The sequence below is a fragment of the Pomacea canaliculata genome, linkage group LG2, assembly GCF_003073045.1.
Source record: "Pomacea canaliculata isolate SZHN2017 linkage group LG2, ASM307304v1, whole genome shotgun sequence".
Taxonomy (NCBI): Eukaryota; Metazoa; Mollusca; class Gastropoda; order Architaenioglossa; family Ampullariidae; genus Pomacea; species Pomacea canaliculata.
In genome coordinates, this window is record NC_037591.1 from 9,865,786 (window position 1) to 9,886,369 (window position 20,584).

Here is a 20,584-nt window from a genome sequence, read left to right on the forward strand (position 1 = left end):
GATCTTTGTAAAGTTGCCTGCTCTATTTATAGAACTGTTATACAGAGCCAACACCTTGCCATCTTCATGGTATGATTTATGACTATGAACAGGTGGAAGAAAAAAAATCCACAGATTTTTCTAAAAAAAAAAGTTAATGGAAAGTTGTCAGGAAACCACCACCTAGTCTTCAGATGCAAACTAGAAAAGTAAAGACAACAAAACTGTCCGACAAATTTTAAAAGTTTAGCCAAAAAATTTCAGAAAGGTGGAGGAAGTGGGATAAGTGTTCTAGAGGACACCGTGTTCTGTACTTTTATGATCAGTTGGTGTGTAATGTGTGTGGTTAATCTTTACTCAGCTTTTCAAAAGAAGTGTAAACAAGTATAAATGCGGGTGGACAAGACAGACAAACAGAAAGTCATCACAACAAACATACCTGAGGTACGAGGTTTTTGAAGGAATCCATGATTCTTGACGACTTGGCTTCCTGATAATAAGAAAATACCCCGGTCACCACCACGACTGTGACCAAGACAATACCGAGGTAGAGCTGCAAAATGAGAAACATTTAACTTTATAAAAACTGAGACTATATTTGCTTGCTGTATTACGACTGTAAACTGCGATGAAATGCAATACTGTATTTTACAGCTGCCAAGCAGGACAAATATCAATAACTTTACAGCTGCAGAATGAGAGAAGTACACAAGTAACTCTTTTCTTCCATGTCCGCCATCTAACCACCATCGAATCCTTTAGAGGTGTCCCTCAAAGACATTTGCTCCACGAGCATCACACCATGGACCAATCAATGTAGATGTCAATAGATGTGATTACAGCCCATTGACTAGTCCGTCTGCTCGTCTTCCTCTGCACATTTATGACATTCTCCATCCTTACTGTTTGTTCCCCGATTCTTCTTTCTGTCTTCTATGTTTATGTGTTATTACTTCTCTACATGACTATTTATTTTTCTGTCCTTTGGATGCTGTCCATGTTTACTGAGAGCATGTTACTTCATGAACAACATTTTGCGCTGTATAAAGATTATTATTATTATTATTATTATTATTATTATTATTATTATTATTATTATTATTATCATTTCACAGCTGCCAAATGGGGCAAAAGTACTTTCTTGTATTTTACAACTGCAAAATGAGGCGACATACATTACTACACCCTCGGCAACTCCCTGGCTCATAAATAATAATCAAAAAACCCAGCTAGCGAAACATTCTCTAGCTCCATTTGAAGCTCATGTTTAATAATGGCACATTAAACTGTCAGGGTTTAGTTTTTAGCAAATCAATAATTCCCTGTATGAATTTTTAAATAAAAGTGCAATTAGCACTTTTCGTGTATTTTATAAATAAGTTTTCTCAGGCTACACTCCTTGAAGCTTACTGTCTTAAATGAATATAAGGCACAGACAGTTTACTAAAGAACATTCTAAAAAATCGTCGACGACAAACCTAAGAATAACACGCGAACAACATCAACAACCATTAATCGCTTCTCAATGACCAGTAATACCAAAAAACATTGACTCAGTACAGTCTGTGTAATAAAGGCAGTGGGCATGGATGAGCTGACTGCCATGTCCTGAGGCCAGATGATGAGAGTGTTAAAGCCCTCGCCAGCCTCACGCAGTCCCTTACCTCCTCACACTCCACTCCTACCACCCACCCCACAGGGAGGAGCTAAGCCTAAGCCTGCACGATGTCAGTATATTGGATAAATCAAATGGTGGCATTTACCGATTGCTTTGGAGCGAGGAGGAAGTCACAATGTGGAGAAACAAGATTCAGGAATTAAAATAGAAGAGACTATTCAGTCTACCTTTTCTTGTCCTTCTTCCGGTTCAAATCCCCCTTTTTTTTAAAATGAGGTAAACCATCACAGAGGTAAGTAGTTTTTGTTTGTTAAAAATCGTTTCCTTCATCTACACATCCAGCTAATTTGTTTTAATGACGAAATGTCGAGAAAACAGCATTGCCAAAGAAAATCGAAACACGAAGAGAATGTAGAGTTAAAAGAAATTCAAGGGTCAAAGAACAAGAGGTCACTGGCAAGGGAGGGAGCGAGCGAGAGAAAAGCGAAATGCTGAAGTCATTAGGAAAAAGCAAACACAAAGTAATGATGCTATCGATCTCTGTTTGCACTTTCTCTGCTGGAGAGGCCACTTACATTGTCCTCGGCGGGGTCCTCGTAAGCCGAGGCTTCGATACCGTAGGCGATGAAACAGAGGATAGCGCCGATCCAGAGGAGGAGGGAGAAGCCCCCAAACAACAGCCTGCAGAACTTGACCCACTCTGGGGTCGTCTTAGGTGGGGTCAGCATGTTGGGACCATCTCGAAGGAGAATCTCCTTGGCTCTCTCCGGCGTGAGACCCTGATGACAGGAGCAGAAGTCGATCAACACAATCCACTTGAGTACAAACACGATTGTATGATCGAATGAAAATAAAAACTGAACATGTTAACCTTTCTTTAAACAAAAAGAAATAAATGCATCAGTTATTCACGGTTGTCAGTGAAAGGTCAAGGGAGGGTCACATACCGTGTTGGGGTCAGTGCCGAAGCGTTCATACAGCTCCTCGATGGGGACCTTGTGTTCGTCCATCTCAAGCTCCTGTTTGAGCTCGTCCAGGTCTTCTTTCCCTTTTCGCTTCTTTTTAACCGGCACCGAGGCCTCAGGTTTCTGCATGAGAGTGGCTGACTCCTCATGGTTGATCGTCTGCTTCTGGATAAGGAAAGAAAGTACAGTGATACCTCGGTTCTCGAACATAATTCGTTCCGGGAAGACGGTCGAGAACCAAATTGTTCGAGAACCGAAGCAATGAAACCCATAGGAAATAATGGAAACTGGATTAATTCGTTCCAAGCCCCAGAAAATGCCTATTTACTGGCCTAATTTGTATATAATATGTAGAAAAACATGAGTCTCAACAAGAAATAAGAAATAAAAGTGTATTTATTAAAACAACAACAAAAAAAAAAAAACAACAAAAAAATGTACAGTACAGTACAGTAAATTGTGTTTCATTTACTGTACCTGTACCAAACTTTATGGCAGGAGGGAATGAATGTGGAGGGAGGAGGGAAGGGGGATGGTTATTGTTTTGAAGGGGAGTCCTCTTCAATAAAAACAGAGGGTAACTGCTCTTCGGGTGTTTCTGTGTTCTGTATCTTTTGCTGAGGAGAATCAGAATCTTGCTCTGCAGTTGCTTGTCTGATTTCTTTACGGAAGAATTTGTCAATTGTTTGCTGTTTTTTTCTCCTTTGCAAAATTTTGCGGAAAGTGGACATAACATTGTCATTAAAAATGTTAACTGCTCTATTTGCTACCACTTTATCAGGGTGATGTTGTTCAACAAAATTTGCGATTTCTGCCCATTTTGCACACATTTCATGACTCTCTCCACAAAACGTGACTCTCTCTCTCTCTGCACTCACACTGATGACGCAAGCAAGGCGCGCTGGGCCGAAATGAACGCCATTCGGCTCAACTCGGCTCATCTCGGACGTTCGGATGTTCGAGTTCCAAATATTTGTTCGGATTCCAAGACAAAATTTTCTCGAATTTCCTGGTCGAATACCGATTTGGTCGAAAGTCAAGGCGTTCGAGAACCGAGGTATCACTGTAAACGTATGCATAAAAATATAAAAACTTAATTTAAGTTCTACATGAGTATGCAGCACAACACAACGATCGGAATCTTTATCTTCCCTGGAAGTAAACAATATTTGAACAACAGTCATGGTGGCAATAATGAACTGAGGAGGTTCAACTCATGTTATAAACAAGACATCTGCACAGTTTTTTTCTTCCACTGTTCGGAACATCTGTCCTCTCTGGACATTTACAAATAAAGACAAACGGGGATATAAATAACTGATGTATGAAATGACAAATGGCAGCCAATGCGTGGTCTTGATGCAAAACACATTTTATCAAAACGAATATCGTGTCCTAAACTAACAAGAAGCCCAAATGTGCAGTATAATATGACAGTAGCGAGGATGAAATACAATCGTCGGTTAGCTGGGAATCGATCACGCGTCACAAAGAACTTGAAGTCCTGGCTCAGTCACACAAAATGGCGAAAATGAGCCGATAGCGATTCCTGACAAGAGACAAATCGAAAAACAAGGGGCACAACTCAAAGACAACGACCTTCTGCAAGAAGCAGCTAGAAGCACTTGAAGTTGGCAGATGTTGTAGGATTTACAGGTGGCAGATGTCAGATGGAGAGCAGGAGGTCTAAATTATTTGTTTCTTTCCAGGTCTCCATGTGTGGTGCGGGTGTGTACTTTTCGCGAGCGCTTCTATCGGGTGTTCTAGTCCCTCTTCTTGTCTCTATGCGACTGTTCTTCTGTGTGTTTGTGCGTCTGCCTGTGTCTATGCAACATCTTTCTTAAATATATGCAATGGTCTTGTTGTGTCCATGCGCATGTCTACCTGTGTATCTTATCAATTATCTACCTGCGTATCTATACAATTATCTACCAGTGTGTCTGCCTACGCGACTATGTGTGTCTAATGTCTCTGTGATTGACTTCTCAGTGCACTTGTACACCTGTGTATTCCTATTAACACCTGTGTGTGCGTGTTCCCAGGGATGGGCGTGTCTAGGTGCACGACCTTCCATTAACGCCTCAACACCCTGCGTGCACTAACGACTGCCATGAGTGCTGACTGACAAATTTTACCCCCACTGCAAATACCTCAAAGTGAAAAAACAAAAACAAACAAAAAACAAACTAACCGAAACAAAATAAAATCCAAAAGTGAAAAAAAAACCCCACACAAGGCCATTACTGCACGTGATGACATCTTAATCAGTTCGTTTTCTGAGTCGCTTCGCATCACTGATTGACATTTGTTCTCGACCGCTACTAGAAGTCTCAATCGATCGCTCAGCTTCTCTCTCAGCACTCGAGGCACCAGGCAGCGTAAACAAGGGCATTCACTACTTCTTGACAGACGGTGGCGACAACTACTGCCAACGCCGAGCACCAGTTTTCATCCCAGTCCCTAGAGCTCCCTAAGTGCAGAAAGTGTCTGGGACATTCCATCATAGCAAGTCCGTGGAGTGAAGGAATGAAAGAGAAAACTAGGCTACGAGAAGAGTGCTTTTAACTCTTTATCTCTCTGTCTAGAGATTCGGAAACTGTAGCATCAAGACTTTTTCATAATGTCTGTCATAAGTGTCTATTCTTTAAAATTATACTTGCAACTAGTGTAGTCTAAAACTTAAAAAGGGAGATTAGGTAAGATACAGGTAAAGACTGTCACATGACCTTTCTTATCTCGTTAGGGAGGTGTTAGAGATATCAGTTTCCTCAGGACCAGCTTTATGTGCCAATCTCCTCTCCCTCGCTACCATGCCTTCATCAACCCCTTCTGGACTCGGGTCAATCTTCACGAGGGCTGGGTCCACTTGTTCTCAGCACCACAAGGGGACCCCACCGGAGCGCCAGGGCTATAACCCCTCGGCTATTATCTCCCAAAAGGATAATGCCAGAAATTGAAAGGTTCTCAACAACCCCTTGCAGCTCCAAAGTTATGGCATGGCTGCTGCTGATGATATTGATATGAAGGAGACAGAGGATGGCGATGACAGCAATAGTGAGATGGTGATGATTGTGATAATGAAAACTGTTCCCACGTAAAACAACGTAAAAATGTAACTGTCACAACGTGATACAACATTCAGATGTAAGACTGACCAACAGCTATGCTGCTAGTTTGTTAGTACAGGTGGTCGAGGGTGGAGCTGGGGAAACAGCTGGAGGGCTGACAAATCTCATCTGTTTTCAACAATATGATAAATTATGAAACTAGTCAACTACCTAAAAATCTCATTTCACACAGTATTGCGATGAAGTCTCATTTAGAGACCTAGAAGAGTTCAGGAGGCCAAGAGATTGACGAGACACCGGCTGCCAGTGAATAAATTATCCGAGAGCCGGACGGCCGTGTAATGACATTTTCCTAACACAATGAATTCACATACACAATATTACTGTCTGGGCTTCCGTTCACTGATGTGTCTACAGACTGGGTCGGGTACGATCAACTAAGTCTACTTCATCAGAATGCTGTCTACAGGTCTGAAGGTTTGGATAACAGGCCACAGCCACCAACAGTCTCCCATCGCATCCTGTTTTCAACCGTTGTGGGTTGCTTTTGATGCTGAGAACTGACTTTGGTCTGTGGAGTAAGAGAAGGAAGACAGAAGAAAGCGATATGCTGACAGTTAATATTCCCTGACATCAGGTCAAAGGTCTTTGATTCCGTATTTCAGTATAACTGTGTGAATGTCAGGCGGCCATTAAATTTTGAAAAAAATACGAGCCTCTTCATCGAAAGATCATCGTTTATGAGGTCGCACATGCTTGTCAAGGGATCTGTAGCAGCCTGAGTTTTATTGTTTTTTGGTTACATATTAGTCTTTCAAAGCATGCCATAACTGTGTTCATGTCATCAAAGCTCTTTGCGATTTTGAAGATTCTTCAAAGAGTTGTGCAGGTATCGGATATGTTTGAAGGAGACAAAAGGTGTATTTGATATATATACCTTCATGGCACAAAGGTACTTTAATACTGCTCAAAGTGCACTCCCAAAAAACATACAAACGAAAGTCTATGCTCTGGACCTCCACTCGTAGATCATACTGAGGCTATCTTTAGACAAATGTGTAATGAGTGCAGCAGATGGAGACCTTCATCGCATATTTAAACAAATGAACTTGGATTAGGCAACGAGATCCGATCCCGCAAAGTTGCGCTGAGCCTGTAATGACATCAGACAGGGTGCACTCGCGTATTCCGCTCAGCCACCCCAACAGTGCAAAAAGCAGTGCTGCTGGCTGGCCCACGACATTTCCACTTCACTTGCAGATTAGTAGCATTAAGGTGTACTTTTTTAAAATGTTGGTGGTTGTCACAGGACCCTCGACGAGTTCTTTACACGAGGATAGAGATGTTATAGCAATGACGAAAAGTCCAAAAAGAAGGATTAAAAGATTGTTCAGGAGTAAAAAAATATGAGACTAGGAGAGAGAAGAAGAGAATTAAAAAAATAGTTTGAGGATGAGAGAGACAGATTGTGAAAGTTCAAGAAAAAGAAAAGGTCAAGCTGAGACAAAGACTTTGGAGACGAGGCGATGTCCTCCTGAACGATAGTGACATGAAGAGGTGTACCCTCAGAAGCCTTGGATTCCTGAACAGAACTCTACTCGAACAAGCTCTATGCAACTCTAGAAAAACTGGTACACTATTTTGCTTTGACCTAATCTCTCCCACACAGACACGTGGGTAAAAAAATGCAAATTATACGGAACCAAAAATAAACTTTTCAGGTTTCTTGTGTTACAAAAAGTTTGTTTTTCTTGTCACGTTTCGATTACAGCTGATGTGTGTTTGTGACAACAAACTGCAACAATGTTCTCAAATTAACTCTTGGCAATCTCCAGTCGCAACCATTTTCACCCCCACTGCGCTGGGAATCATTGTGAGGCTCACCTGTGGCTTTATGTTGTCTTGCACAGCCATGACAACCACAACAAAATGCAAGAGGTGGTTTCCCTGCTTTCAAAGTTTCATCGAGGAAATGTTTATGTTGGACATGACATGGACATCGATTCGCGGAGGTAGTAAACAAACTGCAGCATCCCCTTCCTTATGTACACCAACTACCTGCAGGAACAGCTCCAGGTAACTGCGGTGGAAACTTTACTAAGAATTGTAAAATCAATGCCGGTGCTCTCATGCTGCACTTAGCATCGAAATGGTTATCGGAATAGCTCTTTCTTTGTGTGGGTATGTGAGTGTGGTAAACACATAAATAAACACAAACAAAATAAAGGGCGAGGAATGTTTACCATCATTCTGCAACTAACAAAGAGATGATGGCTATCTCTGCTTGCTGTCGATTAGCCGCCATGTTGGTAGCACTACTATCTCAATACCTGGAATTGAGACATTGATTACTGCCATTGTCATTTCGTATTTTGTATGAGCTCTAAGCACTGCATGCTTTGTGTTTCCTTGAACTGCTTTAGTTGTTTGATTTCAACACTGAGGAGATATTTATCAAAACTGGTTTATATAGCATGCCAAGTAGCAAGATGGCCGAGTGGTGGCTTCCAGCTGTTACAGCGCGTGCAAGGTCTATCCAACAGAAGGTCGGAATGTCTCTCCTCCAATCACCTGTGACCTCGAAAGCTTAGGCATGTGAAATCTCCGCCTGACAGCTATTTGTTTATACCAAGGAGGCGCCCATTAACCGTGATTATTTCCACTAGAAAAAAAGTTATTTTTCAAACACCTGAAAAGGTAAACTATAAACAATGCAGGCCTTCCAATAATTGCAGGTCAAAAGCAGCTCACCCTCTGCACAGAAGTCGTCTGAAAGATAAACTATTTGGCTTGTCTGGTGAGGGGGTGACCGGGGAAAAGATGTTAGGGGTGGGGAGGTAAGGGTGAGGGGTGAGCTTGAGTGGGCTGAGACAAAATGAAAGGAGATGCAGGATGTAGACAAATGATGGACTGCGGGTGGCTGGGTTATTTTTCTCAAAGTATACGGGAGCAAGATGGATGTAGAACAAATGCCAGAGAGGTGTGGAGTTCTGCCGCCGAAGTGTCTGCGAAACAGAGTATTAGCTGAAATGCCGGAGAGGATATAGAGCCCTGACCCTTTCGTAAATCACAAGATTACAGATGTGCACACATGTTTCGTGCTAATCTCGGGTTTGCTACAAAAAATCTGTACAAGCCCATTGTACTACCAGGTCCGGCTTTACAGATGTGAAATGTGAAACGGGTTGATACATGGAGGACACTCCAGACATTCGGTAACAAAGATGGCTGCTAGGGATCGGGTACAGAGAATACAAAATAAATGTCTTTGTACGATGCAGGGTTGTCACACCCTTAGCACACCAGGAGCCTCTATTTACAACTCAAGGAACATAAGCTGGTCTGGTTTATTTATGTAAGCCGACATGATACATGGTTGAAGACTATACTTCAAGGTACTTTGTCGGGTGGTCGACATCGCGGTGGCCAGATTACGAACATCAAAGACTGGACTAGTTGTCCTGTGCAGGACCTGCTCACTACACCCAATGCAGGCATCCATGTGCCCCACCCAATGACAGGTACCAATCAAGGGATGACTGACTGACTCTATGTACCTATTAGCGAGCTCTAATCATGCATACACTCGTACGCGCGCGCGCACACACACACACAAACATGGAGGATGCCAATTAGCAATACTAGCTTACTACATACACAAATCTGCACAAATGAAGACAAGACTGAAAAGATGGATGAATAACATACACAAAGAAACAGAGAGAGAGAATGAAAGGACTACAGCTTTTTCTCACACTGGGGTTGAAAAACCCAGTAACACCAAGACCAGCGATCAGATTACGATGCCCTGTACCTGTCTTGAAAGGAAAAAAGGTTTTAAAGGCTTAATGACGGTCGTGCTTTGAAAGAAGATCAAAGCTGAAGAAAAGGAAAAAATCGATTACTGAGAGAGAGAGAAAGGGGGAGAGCAGTGGGAGGAGAGAGCAATTACGAAATATCCAAAATAGAAGCCATCAGGCATCTACCTCCTGTGATGAAAGTTTAAAGAGGTTGTGTTGGAAACAGTCCGTGCTATTCCTGCTCTAAATAACAACAAGGCAATGTTTGTCTGAGGGAGTGGTTGACGGTTACTTTCAGCTGCTACTTGTCAGGGACAAGATGGAGTGGAGCTGAAGAGTTACCAGGAACAGAATCGACATGACAGAAGTTCTTCATTACCTAATTGGATCATTTGTTTGAAAAAAAATCCTGAATGGAACCCACAATATTTTTATGTGATCTTCGGAAAAAGGTTAAGTAGTTGTTATCTTATTGATCTTAATTCAGAATCGGTTAAAATTCACAGAAGATTTTTAAACGGTTACCGATAATGCATTATTATTGATTATTAATACTTTATTGCTGACCACCTGAGTTGTTTTTTTTAAATACGCGTTTATACATTTATTGGAAGTTATATTTTAGTTGGCTACGCACACTGGGAAGACAGGATAGTTGTGAAAGAGAGAAACAAATAATAAATGATGAAGAACAAAATTTTATTTAAGAGAGTGATTTAATAAGCAGAGGTTATGCTCCTTGACATCCACCCGTCGCCAGAGAAGATTACAAGAGTTAAAAAGAAAGTAAAAGCTAGCCAGACAGGTGGTTACACACACTGAGAGGACAAAGATGGTGCAAGGGGATGATAAAAGAATGTTTATGTGTCTGCATGGCAGTCTTACATCTGCTTGCTGCTCATCTTTGCGGGAAAGTCAAAGGTCGGCAGGCGGCTCTAAATGTTTATCTCTACAGACATAAAAGTCTCCAATGTGTCCACGCAGATTTTTTTTCCCATTAAGTGTGGGAACACTCATCGTACATAATGTTTTGCTCAATAATCTTTCCACAAAAAGTAATTTAATCCACCACGATTTCGACATGAAATCACACAAGAAGAGTTATATAAGGGATTGAAATGAGACAAAATAAAAAAAAAGAACTGAAAACGAGACTAATAAATCCGAGCAAACCACACAAAACAAACTAGCAAGAACGGACGGAGGAAAATAAAGTGTATTTAGCATTGAAGTAGTTAACAAACAGCTCAGTCTCAGGAATTGTGTAACTTTCTAAAGGTGGAGATAATCAGCCAAAAGTTTCGTCCCCCACCAGCTTCTCTTCTGCTACAAACTCCTGACCAGTAATTTGTTTCTTGACTACCGACCAGTTGTTAGACCTGACAGACTGCGATCCCATCGTGGTCAATTGGTCAGCGTCTCGTGACTTTTGACCCGGAACTTGCTGAAGCCTCACAACCAACCTGTTAGGGAATAGGATTTTCCGGCACCGGCTGGCAGCATGCAGTCTCGCTAACAAGAAATAAAACTGGGGAAGCATTCATCGCAGAATACATCTCAGCAGGCACACACGCTTGCTCAAAAAAAAAGTTAGAGGGTTGGGATAGAAAACGAACACGTAAGTAAACAAACTTTAAATATACATGTCTTAGATCATACCAGGAGCTGTCAAATGAAACGTAGCCGATGTCGGGATTGTATGTACCCGGTGTCCGCTACGGGTTATTTGACTGCACCTCGAACATTCCAACTTCTGTACTCGCAGACATCAGGCGTACTCAGGTGTTATAACATCACCAACAAAAAAATAACTTCTAACACTGCATGAGGACAAAAACTCAGCAAGGGTTTCCTTATAACAAATGTCTGATTATATTAGGTTGGCAAGCTGATAACAACAGAGAACACATGGCGAGGTAGCAGGTAAATACAGCCAGCAAAGAATGCTCCTAAAATTGCGTTTTTCTCCGCGCGTGCATCGTAAATTGTTGATCCTCTATGTTGGCCCGGCACAGCAGGTATGTGTAGAAACAGATTTAGGTCGAAAGTGTACCCGTTGCTTACACTACACAAAATAAGACACAGAGAATGTGTGTGCACGGACCATAAGATAGTAGAGACAGAACCGGTGCAACTACTCCTACAGGCTTGATACCAAGAGTTAGTCTAGTTTAATCTTTATGGGAGAGACAGCACTATGAATAAAGCAAAGCAACCTTCATTAAACAGAACCACTCAGCCGTGTCCATGTCCTCTCTTGACCTTTGTTACCAAAGACATGTGAAGAAGTCAGGCGTGACAGGACAAACATGGCTGACAGAAGTAAGACACCGTTAACAGGAAGGAAGGAGCTGGGTGTGATGCGCATTAACTTTGCTTCTTATTACTGATTACTTATTCAGTTGTTCAGCCTCGTCTGTAAGCTAACTTGAAACTCAAGGAGCACAAAAACTCCATCCTTTTGATGAAGCTTAAAGGACTAGCGAGGTGAAAATGTTTTTAAATGTTCACATAAAGAGGTCAATGAGGCAGAAGTCAGGCTAGGCATGGATGTTATGATTTAGTCAGCTCATGAGAAACCTGGGACTGTATGTTGATTAGCCATATTGTGAGGTCAACATCTCGATCTTTGAAAATATTCGAAATCATATATCTTGAGAATAGGGTTAGCCCTCGATCAAGAATTAGGAAAATTCCATCCTGCACTGAATTTTATCCAGTTATTACACAAAAATGTTGGAACCAGCCAGTCCTTTAAAAAATTGCTTGATTAAAGGTGTGAATGGACACACTGTAAAGAGTTCTCTCAATATAATACTGTTCAGGTATTATCAAACTGTCAATCCCTGTCGATATTAACAAGAATACTGATAAGAGTTCAGAGGAATATTGAGGAGACTTGTGGTCTTGACCATGGCCTGTGCTTGCCAAGAGCTGCAAGAAACCGCAGGACCGAGAAGCAATTTGCATTAGGGCAATAAAAAGTTGTAACTCTCTTAGTCTCGTCTCGAGAAGAACCTCGCACGTTTCCATGGTAATTTCGGCTGACCTTTACCTGAATGGAGAGTCTGTCGTGTCTGAAAGGCGGCCAGGACACCCCGGGTCTGTTGGCGGTCTGAGCGTGATAAGCATCTAGGAGAAATTGTTTTTGTGTGCATTTGATACCCATTGCTTATGGACTCTTTGTTTATCAATATCTACCATCCCAAAAAGCAAATTGTGCTTTTCCCTTCGAGAATCTGATATTCACCAATACGCATAGTTCACTTTTCCCAGACAAAAGGTTAGAAGTTAAATATTTATTCAGGCGAACTCCATCTTCCTCTCTCTCGAGACCGTCCCCTGACAATACACCTTTTTTTTCTCCCGATTCTCTCAACAACAAATTTACTGCAATTTGTGTTGTTCCGCCCACACATACGAGATATAATCTGCAGACATTACAACAAAGTTAAATTCAAACTCCGGTTTCCCGGTCAAAAGTGAAAACATGAAAAAGGAAATGTGACCTCAGCTCAATAGCGCCGAGACAGCAGACGACATATCAGACCCGTTAGCGAAATTAAAATTTAGATGGAAAATGCCTTACATGAATTTTTTTTGTGAGAATGTAATCCTTAAATACTGCTTCTTAATGGCTAACACTTTTTTTTACAGGTGTCTCATACCAGACTTCCTATTAGTGGTTGTCAATTTTAAACTATTTTAGGAAAGAAAAGATCAGGAGACAAATAACATAAAACACTGTAATTTCGGGTTTTCTAAACGACTTTTTCCAACAGTCAATAAAACACAAACTAAATTTCCTTTATTCTCATCTATTTACTTGTCTTTATTCACGGTCAAAAAGGTCTGGAATAGTTCTAGAATTCTATGGTGCGGTTATAAAGGTTGGTGTGCAGTTCTCTAGAAAGGAAGATATGAGTCCTTGGGACAAAGTGCGGAAATGGAGAAGAAACTCGGAATTCATCGAACTTCCAGAACCCATCCAATAAATAGTTTTACGCGAAGAAGCCATGGCGGGACCGGAGGATTGATACGGATTTTATTGAATCCCCGGAGCGAAAGGCCACCTACTGCAATCACGTGACCAAGACCAAGTAGAGTATCTCGTCTTATCGAGGAACCTTGGGGGCAGGGGCAGGGGCAGGGAAAGGCATACAATGAAGTATTGAAAGTTTGCGGCTTGAATCAAACATTCGGAATGTCCGAGGAGGACCCAAGACAAGATGCAGAACACGATGCTAAGTGCAGGCTGGAGGGCTAATGGTAAACAGGATATTTTCAGGTAAAAGGAGGATATTTTCAGGTGACTCTTAGGACCAAGAACTATTCAGCAGGCAGACCCCGGTAGTGAAAAGCAGGAAACTTTCAGCTAATCAAAAGGCGTGTGTAGGCGTTGGTAAAAAATAGAGAAAAATAGAAAAAATCTTTGTCTGAACTTTGTAGAAATTGTTGTAGTGCAATGGTAGGAGAGTGGCATTGTTATGTAGAGAAGTTGTTGATTCGATTCTTGCTACATTGTTTTAGCTCTGTAGCTACTGCATTAGTTACCTTTGAGGTTAGTATTGGATTTAGAAATTAATTGGATTAGGGTTTGGGTAGTGATAGGGTTAGGCTTGAGTTAGGAATAGGGATAGTTTTGGATCAGTGTTAGGTGTAGTGTTAGGTTTGGGTCACCGTTGAGGTTCGTGTCTAAGTTTGGTCTGTGAACAAAGCTTGTGTTTACAGAAGAAAGCGAGTGTACAGATACATGAAGGCCCAGGTGTTCAATTTTTTTTTAATTTCTTGGTGTGTAAACCATTTAAAACCGTGGTCTGATAAACCGAAGTGTTATTGCCTCAATTAATTCTGCAAACATCTTACGACTGGAAACTAATCAAGCAAGAACAATTTTGTGGTCCATTTTTACATTAAATATCCTTCTGTTGTTTTCTCACCCTATAAACCTCGGATTTTTCTTGTAAACACGAAATTCCATGGCGCACAATTCCCAGCAGATCATTTCTACATCTTCCACGATCTTTCTCTCTCGTAGTTTTTACATGAATGCTTTATTTTAGTTTTTTTTATATGAATTTTTTAAAAAGTGTAAGAGGAATTCTTTTTCATTGTTTGGTAGTAATATAGTGAGTGCAATTTCATGTTGTTGCTTCCGTTTCTGCCTGCTTGTGCCGCGGAGTCGTCAATGTTTGACACCGGATGTAGTGGAAGGAAGCAGTACTCTAGCCACAGGCAACTGCTCCTACTGCCTTAGAAACGATAACAACAAACGGAGTTAGTTCCCGGGCAAATGTTTTCGCCTGACAGACAAAGGAATGTTGCTGAGCTTTGAACAGAGAGTCTGGTTAACGGCTACAGCAAAGCAGACACCTGCATGAATGTGGAGCAGCACAGGAGGTTGGCAGTTTGATGTACTTTTCAATGATAGCAGTTCTACAGCAGACTTCAGAATCACAGCAGGAATGGCCAGACTAGACATGCGCAGTAAGCCATCGGGTTTACTAACAAGTACAGGCTGTAAAGGTTCCGTAGTTGTAGGTATACCACAGTCAGACATGATCCTTGCTGATACTGAAAGGGGAACCTAGACATTCCCAAACAAGTATCTGTGAAGGCTTATCCAAGTCTTCTACGATGAATGCAAATAAACAGAAACAACAACAACAAAAACAAAACCCAAACAAAGCAACAACAACAAAAAACAACTTCGTCTGAAGCGCGGTTGCTATCGTAGCCACCCTCCTGGATACCACAACTGGAAGTCCAGTATAACCGTTTGTTAAATGTACCAATTAAGAGATAAATGAATAAAAGAAATTGTGTACAACATATCTGTAAGCATTTAAACATCCTCGTGATTTATTCAAATACACCTTAGAGGGAAAGAAACCATTAGAATTTATCAGGAGAAAACGGAACATGGAATAATAATAATAATAATAATAATAATCATCACAATAATTATACTAAAAGTATGATAATGATTATGAGGATGACAATGGAGAGATTATGTTTTACGGTTTAAGTGGCACATTAACGATCTGCAGCACCCGGATATTACCATTAAAAAGTCTCAGAGCCAAACGAGGTCAGTAATGTCTTCATGCCACCTCCCAGACGAGCCAGACATGTCGGCGCCCGACAAACAGGAGACAGTTCGTTGACCACACGGATCATGGAGAGGTGGGAGATGGGTGGGGGAGGCTAAAGGCCGTAACAGTAGCCTCCCTTAAAGGTCACACGTGCATAGGCTGTGGGAGGAGGTGGGCGAGGGCGAAGAGCCTGCTGCTACATCGTCTTGGCTCCTCGACATCCATCTTGTGCCAAAGCTCCGTAAACACGCATTTCTCTTCACCAGGACTTATTGATTTCCATTAAGTCGATTTCCTCGCCGTTTTATACCAACATGGCCGCGCCATCCTACCCTATTTCTCTTTTTACCCGTTTTACTGGCCCTCATTCGCTCCAACTGTACTTTCTTGTTCGTCCTTTGCTGTGCTGCACTCAGACTGCTTCTAAGCCCCCATTTGCTTCGGTGGTCGACATTCTTGTTATCGACCCGATTTCTGCCGCTTGCATCCACGATGACGGAAAAGGTGAGCGAAACGACGACCTCAGCACGGATTTGATTAGTCAGTGGTTGTCACAGTGACCCTAACTGACATAATGATGACACTTTGTGTGCGAGGTCACTGACCATGTGTTCATGGACTTGTGAAACACATTTGTTGAGGGGAAGCTGTCGGTTAGAGTCTGCAGTACACAACAGAAGCAGAAAACAACTTGCTGAAGCCTGTTACCAGTGTTAGCAAGTCTGGATGACTTTCATTTTTGGTGAAGGGCAGACCCAGTTGACAGCAGAACTTTTCAATAATTCAGTGTATAGGTCTTCTCGTCACCACAGCGATTAAAAAAAAATTCCGATTACTTACTGTTCACGGAAATCGATGAAAGAAGTCTGGAACGATGACTGCAGCTGGTGTATCAAATGTTGAACATTAGGACCAAGAAGATGGGGTGAGGCTAGGCAAATGTGTATACAGACAGCAGAATAAATATGGGTGATAAGAAATGGGGGCGTGGCAAGTTAGGGCCAGAACAAAGACTGATCTGAGAAGTAGAGCAAGAATTAAAAAAGAAAACTTACACCAAAATATAGAAGCACTGATGCATCATGGGAGCAGTCTAATGTAAGAGGGTATCTTATAAAGGCAACACCGTCACTGACGGTCTGAAAATTCTTAAAAAGGTTAAAAATCCAAAAAAGAGAAAAAGAAAAGAAGGAGGCAAAGTTTCCGAAGTAAACTATAAAAAAGGAAAATACAAAAAAAATTGTTTGCTGAACTTACGACACCATAAAGAAAAACGAATAAACATGTCGCTTGAAACAAGAAGGAAGTACAGAAGGAGGTTCATTGCCCTTGAATGATGTAGATGTTTTAGGTTAATCAAGACATTTTTTCCAACATCATTAATTCCTTTTTTTTCCGTTGTGTGGAATCACATCCCCCTGACAGACCGTCTCCTGGGTCCCCACCTTTTCCAACTCCAATGCTCATTGCCATGCACGGAGAGCCACCGAGGTGAGAACCAAGGCGCCGGGCTTCTAAATACAGTTACGGAGAACCAGACCTCGTGTTTCAATGTGACACTTTTACTACTTTTAAAGATTGAATTTGCTCTCTTTTAAAGTAAGCCACTGAATGCCTACAGCAATGGAATATTCAACTCTCCCGCCAAAAAAAAAAAAACAACCCCAAACAACAAAAACAAATAAAATTGCATTAGTATGACCATAGTATTTTTTGGAAGCTCAGACTAATGCAAGGCAGAATGAGCAATGTCCGATAAAGAAGATGATGAAGCATCCGCTGGTGAAGTTTGCTGTTCTTGTGTCATCGAAGAGATTCAAAGATGAGAATGTCAACAGGAAGGAAGCGGTTGGGTGGAGACAGAGTTAAGAAAGATCACATGACTGGAATTAATCAGCGATATACAAAACGTGGGCTCGTCTTTACTTAAGTACCCAAGAAAGTCTGGAAGCCTAAGTGTCCACTTATTCTTGCTGATTATGCCAATGCGAACACAAACATCCTTCTGATGAGTGGCAAAAGGTGGTCTCTGCCCTCTGATACCACAGATTCATCACACAGGTTTTTACTCATGTAAGAAAGAGTTTATAATAAGCCACAGCAAAGACTTTACAGGATACTTGTACATCCTGGCATGCATGTTTTCACAGATAAGCAGCGGCACAGTTAGTCGAATGCAATCAGAAAGGCTAAAAAGAAATACTTAAGGTATTCCAAGCATAACACTTGTACGATATTAGAATTCAAATGAACTAAGATTATCATTAATGTAGTAATAAATGTTAATAAGGCAGTCAAGTAATAGTTACAATCTAGGCTCATATTAACGGTTGATGAACCTACAGTCATACATTGTGTGTAAGAGACAGAAGATAAAGTGTGTGTGTGTGAAAAAGAGAGAGCAGGAGGAAACTAGAAGGAGGTGCCGATGATGGAGTTGGTGAAGAGTACTTGCTAAGAATCTGAAGAAGTTCTCCAGCAGCTTAACAGTCTGGTAGGAGAGGACGAAAGATACTCGCTCACTACATCAAAACAACTCTCTTGGTAAATGGCTTCTGGATTCGACACTGTACTCTTAAATAGCCAGACATCAAATAGACGAGACATCAGCAGATGTAGATGTACAAGTTCTGTCCAGTCTGTCTGTCTCACCTTCTAACCTCCTCACCCTACAGCACACAGTTACCCGCTTGATGCTCTCATCGTCTGCTGACAATAGAACATTTGGGAATAGGATAAGTGATTAGGGCAACGAGAAGAAAAAAGTTGTGTAAATTGATGCCGCTTTTTTTCGTCGAAGAGAAGGAAGGGTTAAAGAAAAGAAGAATCCATGCCAAACTGAAACTTGGAACACAACATCACACCAACCCCAAGTTTACTTACGAAGAGATGCCTTTATATGAACAAGGTAATTTAGTGGTGTTTACTGCTTCGTAGGCCAAAATCATGGTATGAAATAAAACACATTTCTTATATCCAAAAGTTTGTAACTCGAATACTCGCATCTTGAGGAACGACCTCACCATACAGTGGAGATGCTATTTGTTTCTCTGGAGATGGCCGACCTTTAAAGTAAACATGTCGCTGGTCTCCATCATCCACCACTCTTATGTTGTAGCCATGGGTCTTTGCTAATCTGTCTCTAGAAAGTTAATGACAACGCCGCTAGACCCCGATCTCACCGCAAGGCAAGGAGGACACAGGGCCAATAATTCGAGGAAAGGAAGGCGAGGTTGTTTCCTCCTCAAGCTGGAGGTTCGTCCCTTGCAATCGTCATGTCTGTCCCTTTCTGAAAACCTGTCATTGGCAAACTCGGCAACTTAATGACCTTGTTCCTTGCCGGCGATGGGAGATGCAGCAAGGACACGCACCGGCCTCCCAACAGACCTCCCAACAGACCTCCAGCAGCGGGTCTGCAGCAATCTGAGGGCCGGCAGACAGAGGGCGAGGGCTTTCAATCGTAATTACCTCCCCAGTCGTGACAAAAGATGATAGGCGAGTAGAAAGAGCACGGCTGCGTCCAAGAAGATTCTGGAAATACCAGAAAAAGAATCTATGGAATGATGTTTTGCAAAGCTTAGAGCATAGTGCACGCGCAGAAAGGCGCCAGACTGTTTAGAAAAGTGTTTAGCTGATGGATGTGGTCCATTCTCTCTTGTTGAGAACCCGCCATGGCCTTGTGGTTGTTGGAAGAAGAAATTGTCGCTGGATTAAAATGTCTCCGAAATTGAATGAAAAAAAAAACTCCTTCCCACTCACTAGATGGCTACTTAATATCTAAGTGAAGAGTGGCGAAAACGAGAGCCAGATATAACCTATTTTGCGTAATAGACACGGTGGACCACTTACACCTTTGTACTGCGACGCCCTTTTACAAATATTACTTAAAAATAATAATAAAGTGTCCAGAGGTAGATGTTACTCTTTACCACTCAGTCCTAAAATTATGTTGTTTTTCTAACACTGGCTTCTGTAAAGGTGGCGGTCACACATGTGATTAATGGAATGTTCTCTATCATTCCACACAGACCTTGTATGGAAAGAAAGTTTGGTGGGAAGACCTAGCAAGATGTAATGTTGTTTGTATTCATATGTGATTGCAATAAACACTTATGAAAAGTTCAGGCAAATACAGAAGTGTCATAGCGTCAGGCACATGAGAAGGGGAGAGAATACAGAATGAGAGAAACAGGGGAGAGAAATAAACAAAAAGAAGAGCGAGAGAAAAAAGAGGAGAGGAGAAATAAGAGCAAAAGAAAAAGAGGTGGTAGACGAAAGGAGAGCGGAGAGACAATGAAAAATAACAAGACAAACGAGAGAGGAATAGGAATGAAGAGAGAGAGAGAGAACGGATACAGATGAGACACAAAGAGTGGGAGGGAAACGACTGGCGTGGAAGTTTCTACAGCATCCTGCACTAAAGCAGACAGTTCATAGTTCCTTCCATTGCTATCATAAACACTGGTTTGCCATTTCATACCACTCTGCTGCTTTACTGGTAAACTGCGCTGCCACACGAGAATCACATTTAATCCCGATTCACGACCTGCCATGACAATTGGAAATCAGATTCTGTCCCACAATCAGGTTAGAAGGGTTCCTTCTCGTCTTTTTATTACACAGCAGGCACAGCTTCATGGTTGTTGCAACATTTTCTGTGTGAAGAAGATGGATCTTTTGTCTCGGCGATTGCCTAAATACTTGCACTCTCTCAGAATTAGGTTTTAGTCCAAAAAATATTTTCAAAAGGTCATCGATCCATCATCTGATGAGATTCACGAGCAAGATGTAATTCTAGTCTTGGTGCAAATGGTGTTCCATGAGACATGTTTTGTTTTGTCCCTCCCGCAATCTTGTGGGTTGAATAGTAGTTGTCGCAGATTTGGTTTACACTTGTAACAGTTTCGCCATCGCTATTACATCAGGCCAGATGTCAGCCAGATGTTTATTATTATTGTTGTGTTTACTAACGAGGGCTATTCACATCGTCATGGGACACTATTATCTCTTTGTGCAGCTGTGACAGGTTGACTTTACTGGTCATTGTGTTTAAAGTGGA

General features: G+C 41.6%; 1 protein-coding gene across 4 annotated transcripts in view; it reads right to left on the reverse strand.

Moving 5' to 3' along the window:
- The window catches only part of LOC112556672 (sodium/potassium-transporting ATPase subunit alpha-B-like), a 58,278-nt gene that overhangs the window by 21,143 nt on the left and 16,551 nt on the right, over window positions 1-20,584 (reverse strand). For all 4 annotated transcript variants that reach the window (XM_025225881.1, XM_025225884.1, XM_025225883.1 and 1 more), the window contains 3 exons: window positions 2,545-2,727; window positions 2,173-2,376; window positions 419-532 (listed from right to left, as the gene is read on the reverse strand). In XM_025225881.1, the coding sequence (XP_025081666.1) occupies window positions 419-532; window positions 2,173-2,376; window positions 2,545-2,727 (501 nt within the window). The remainder of the gene's footprint in view (window positions 1-418; window positions 533-2,172; window positions 2,377-2,544; window positions 2,728-20,584) is intronic.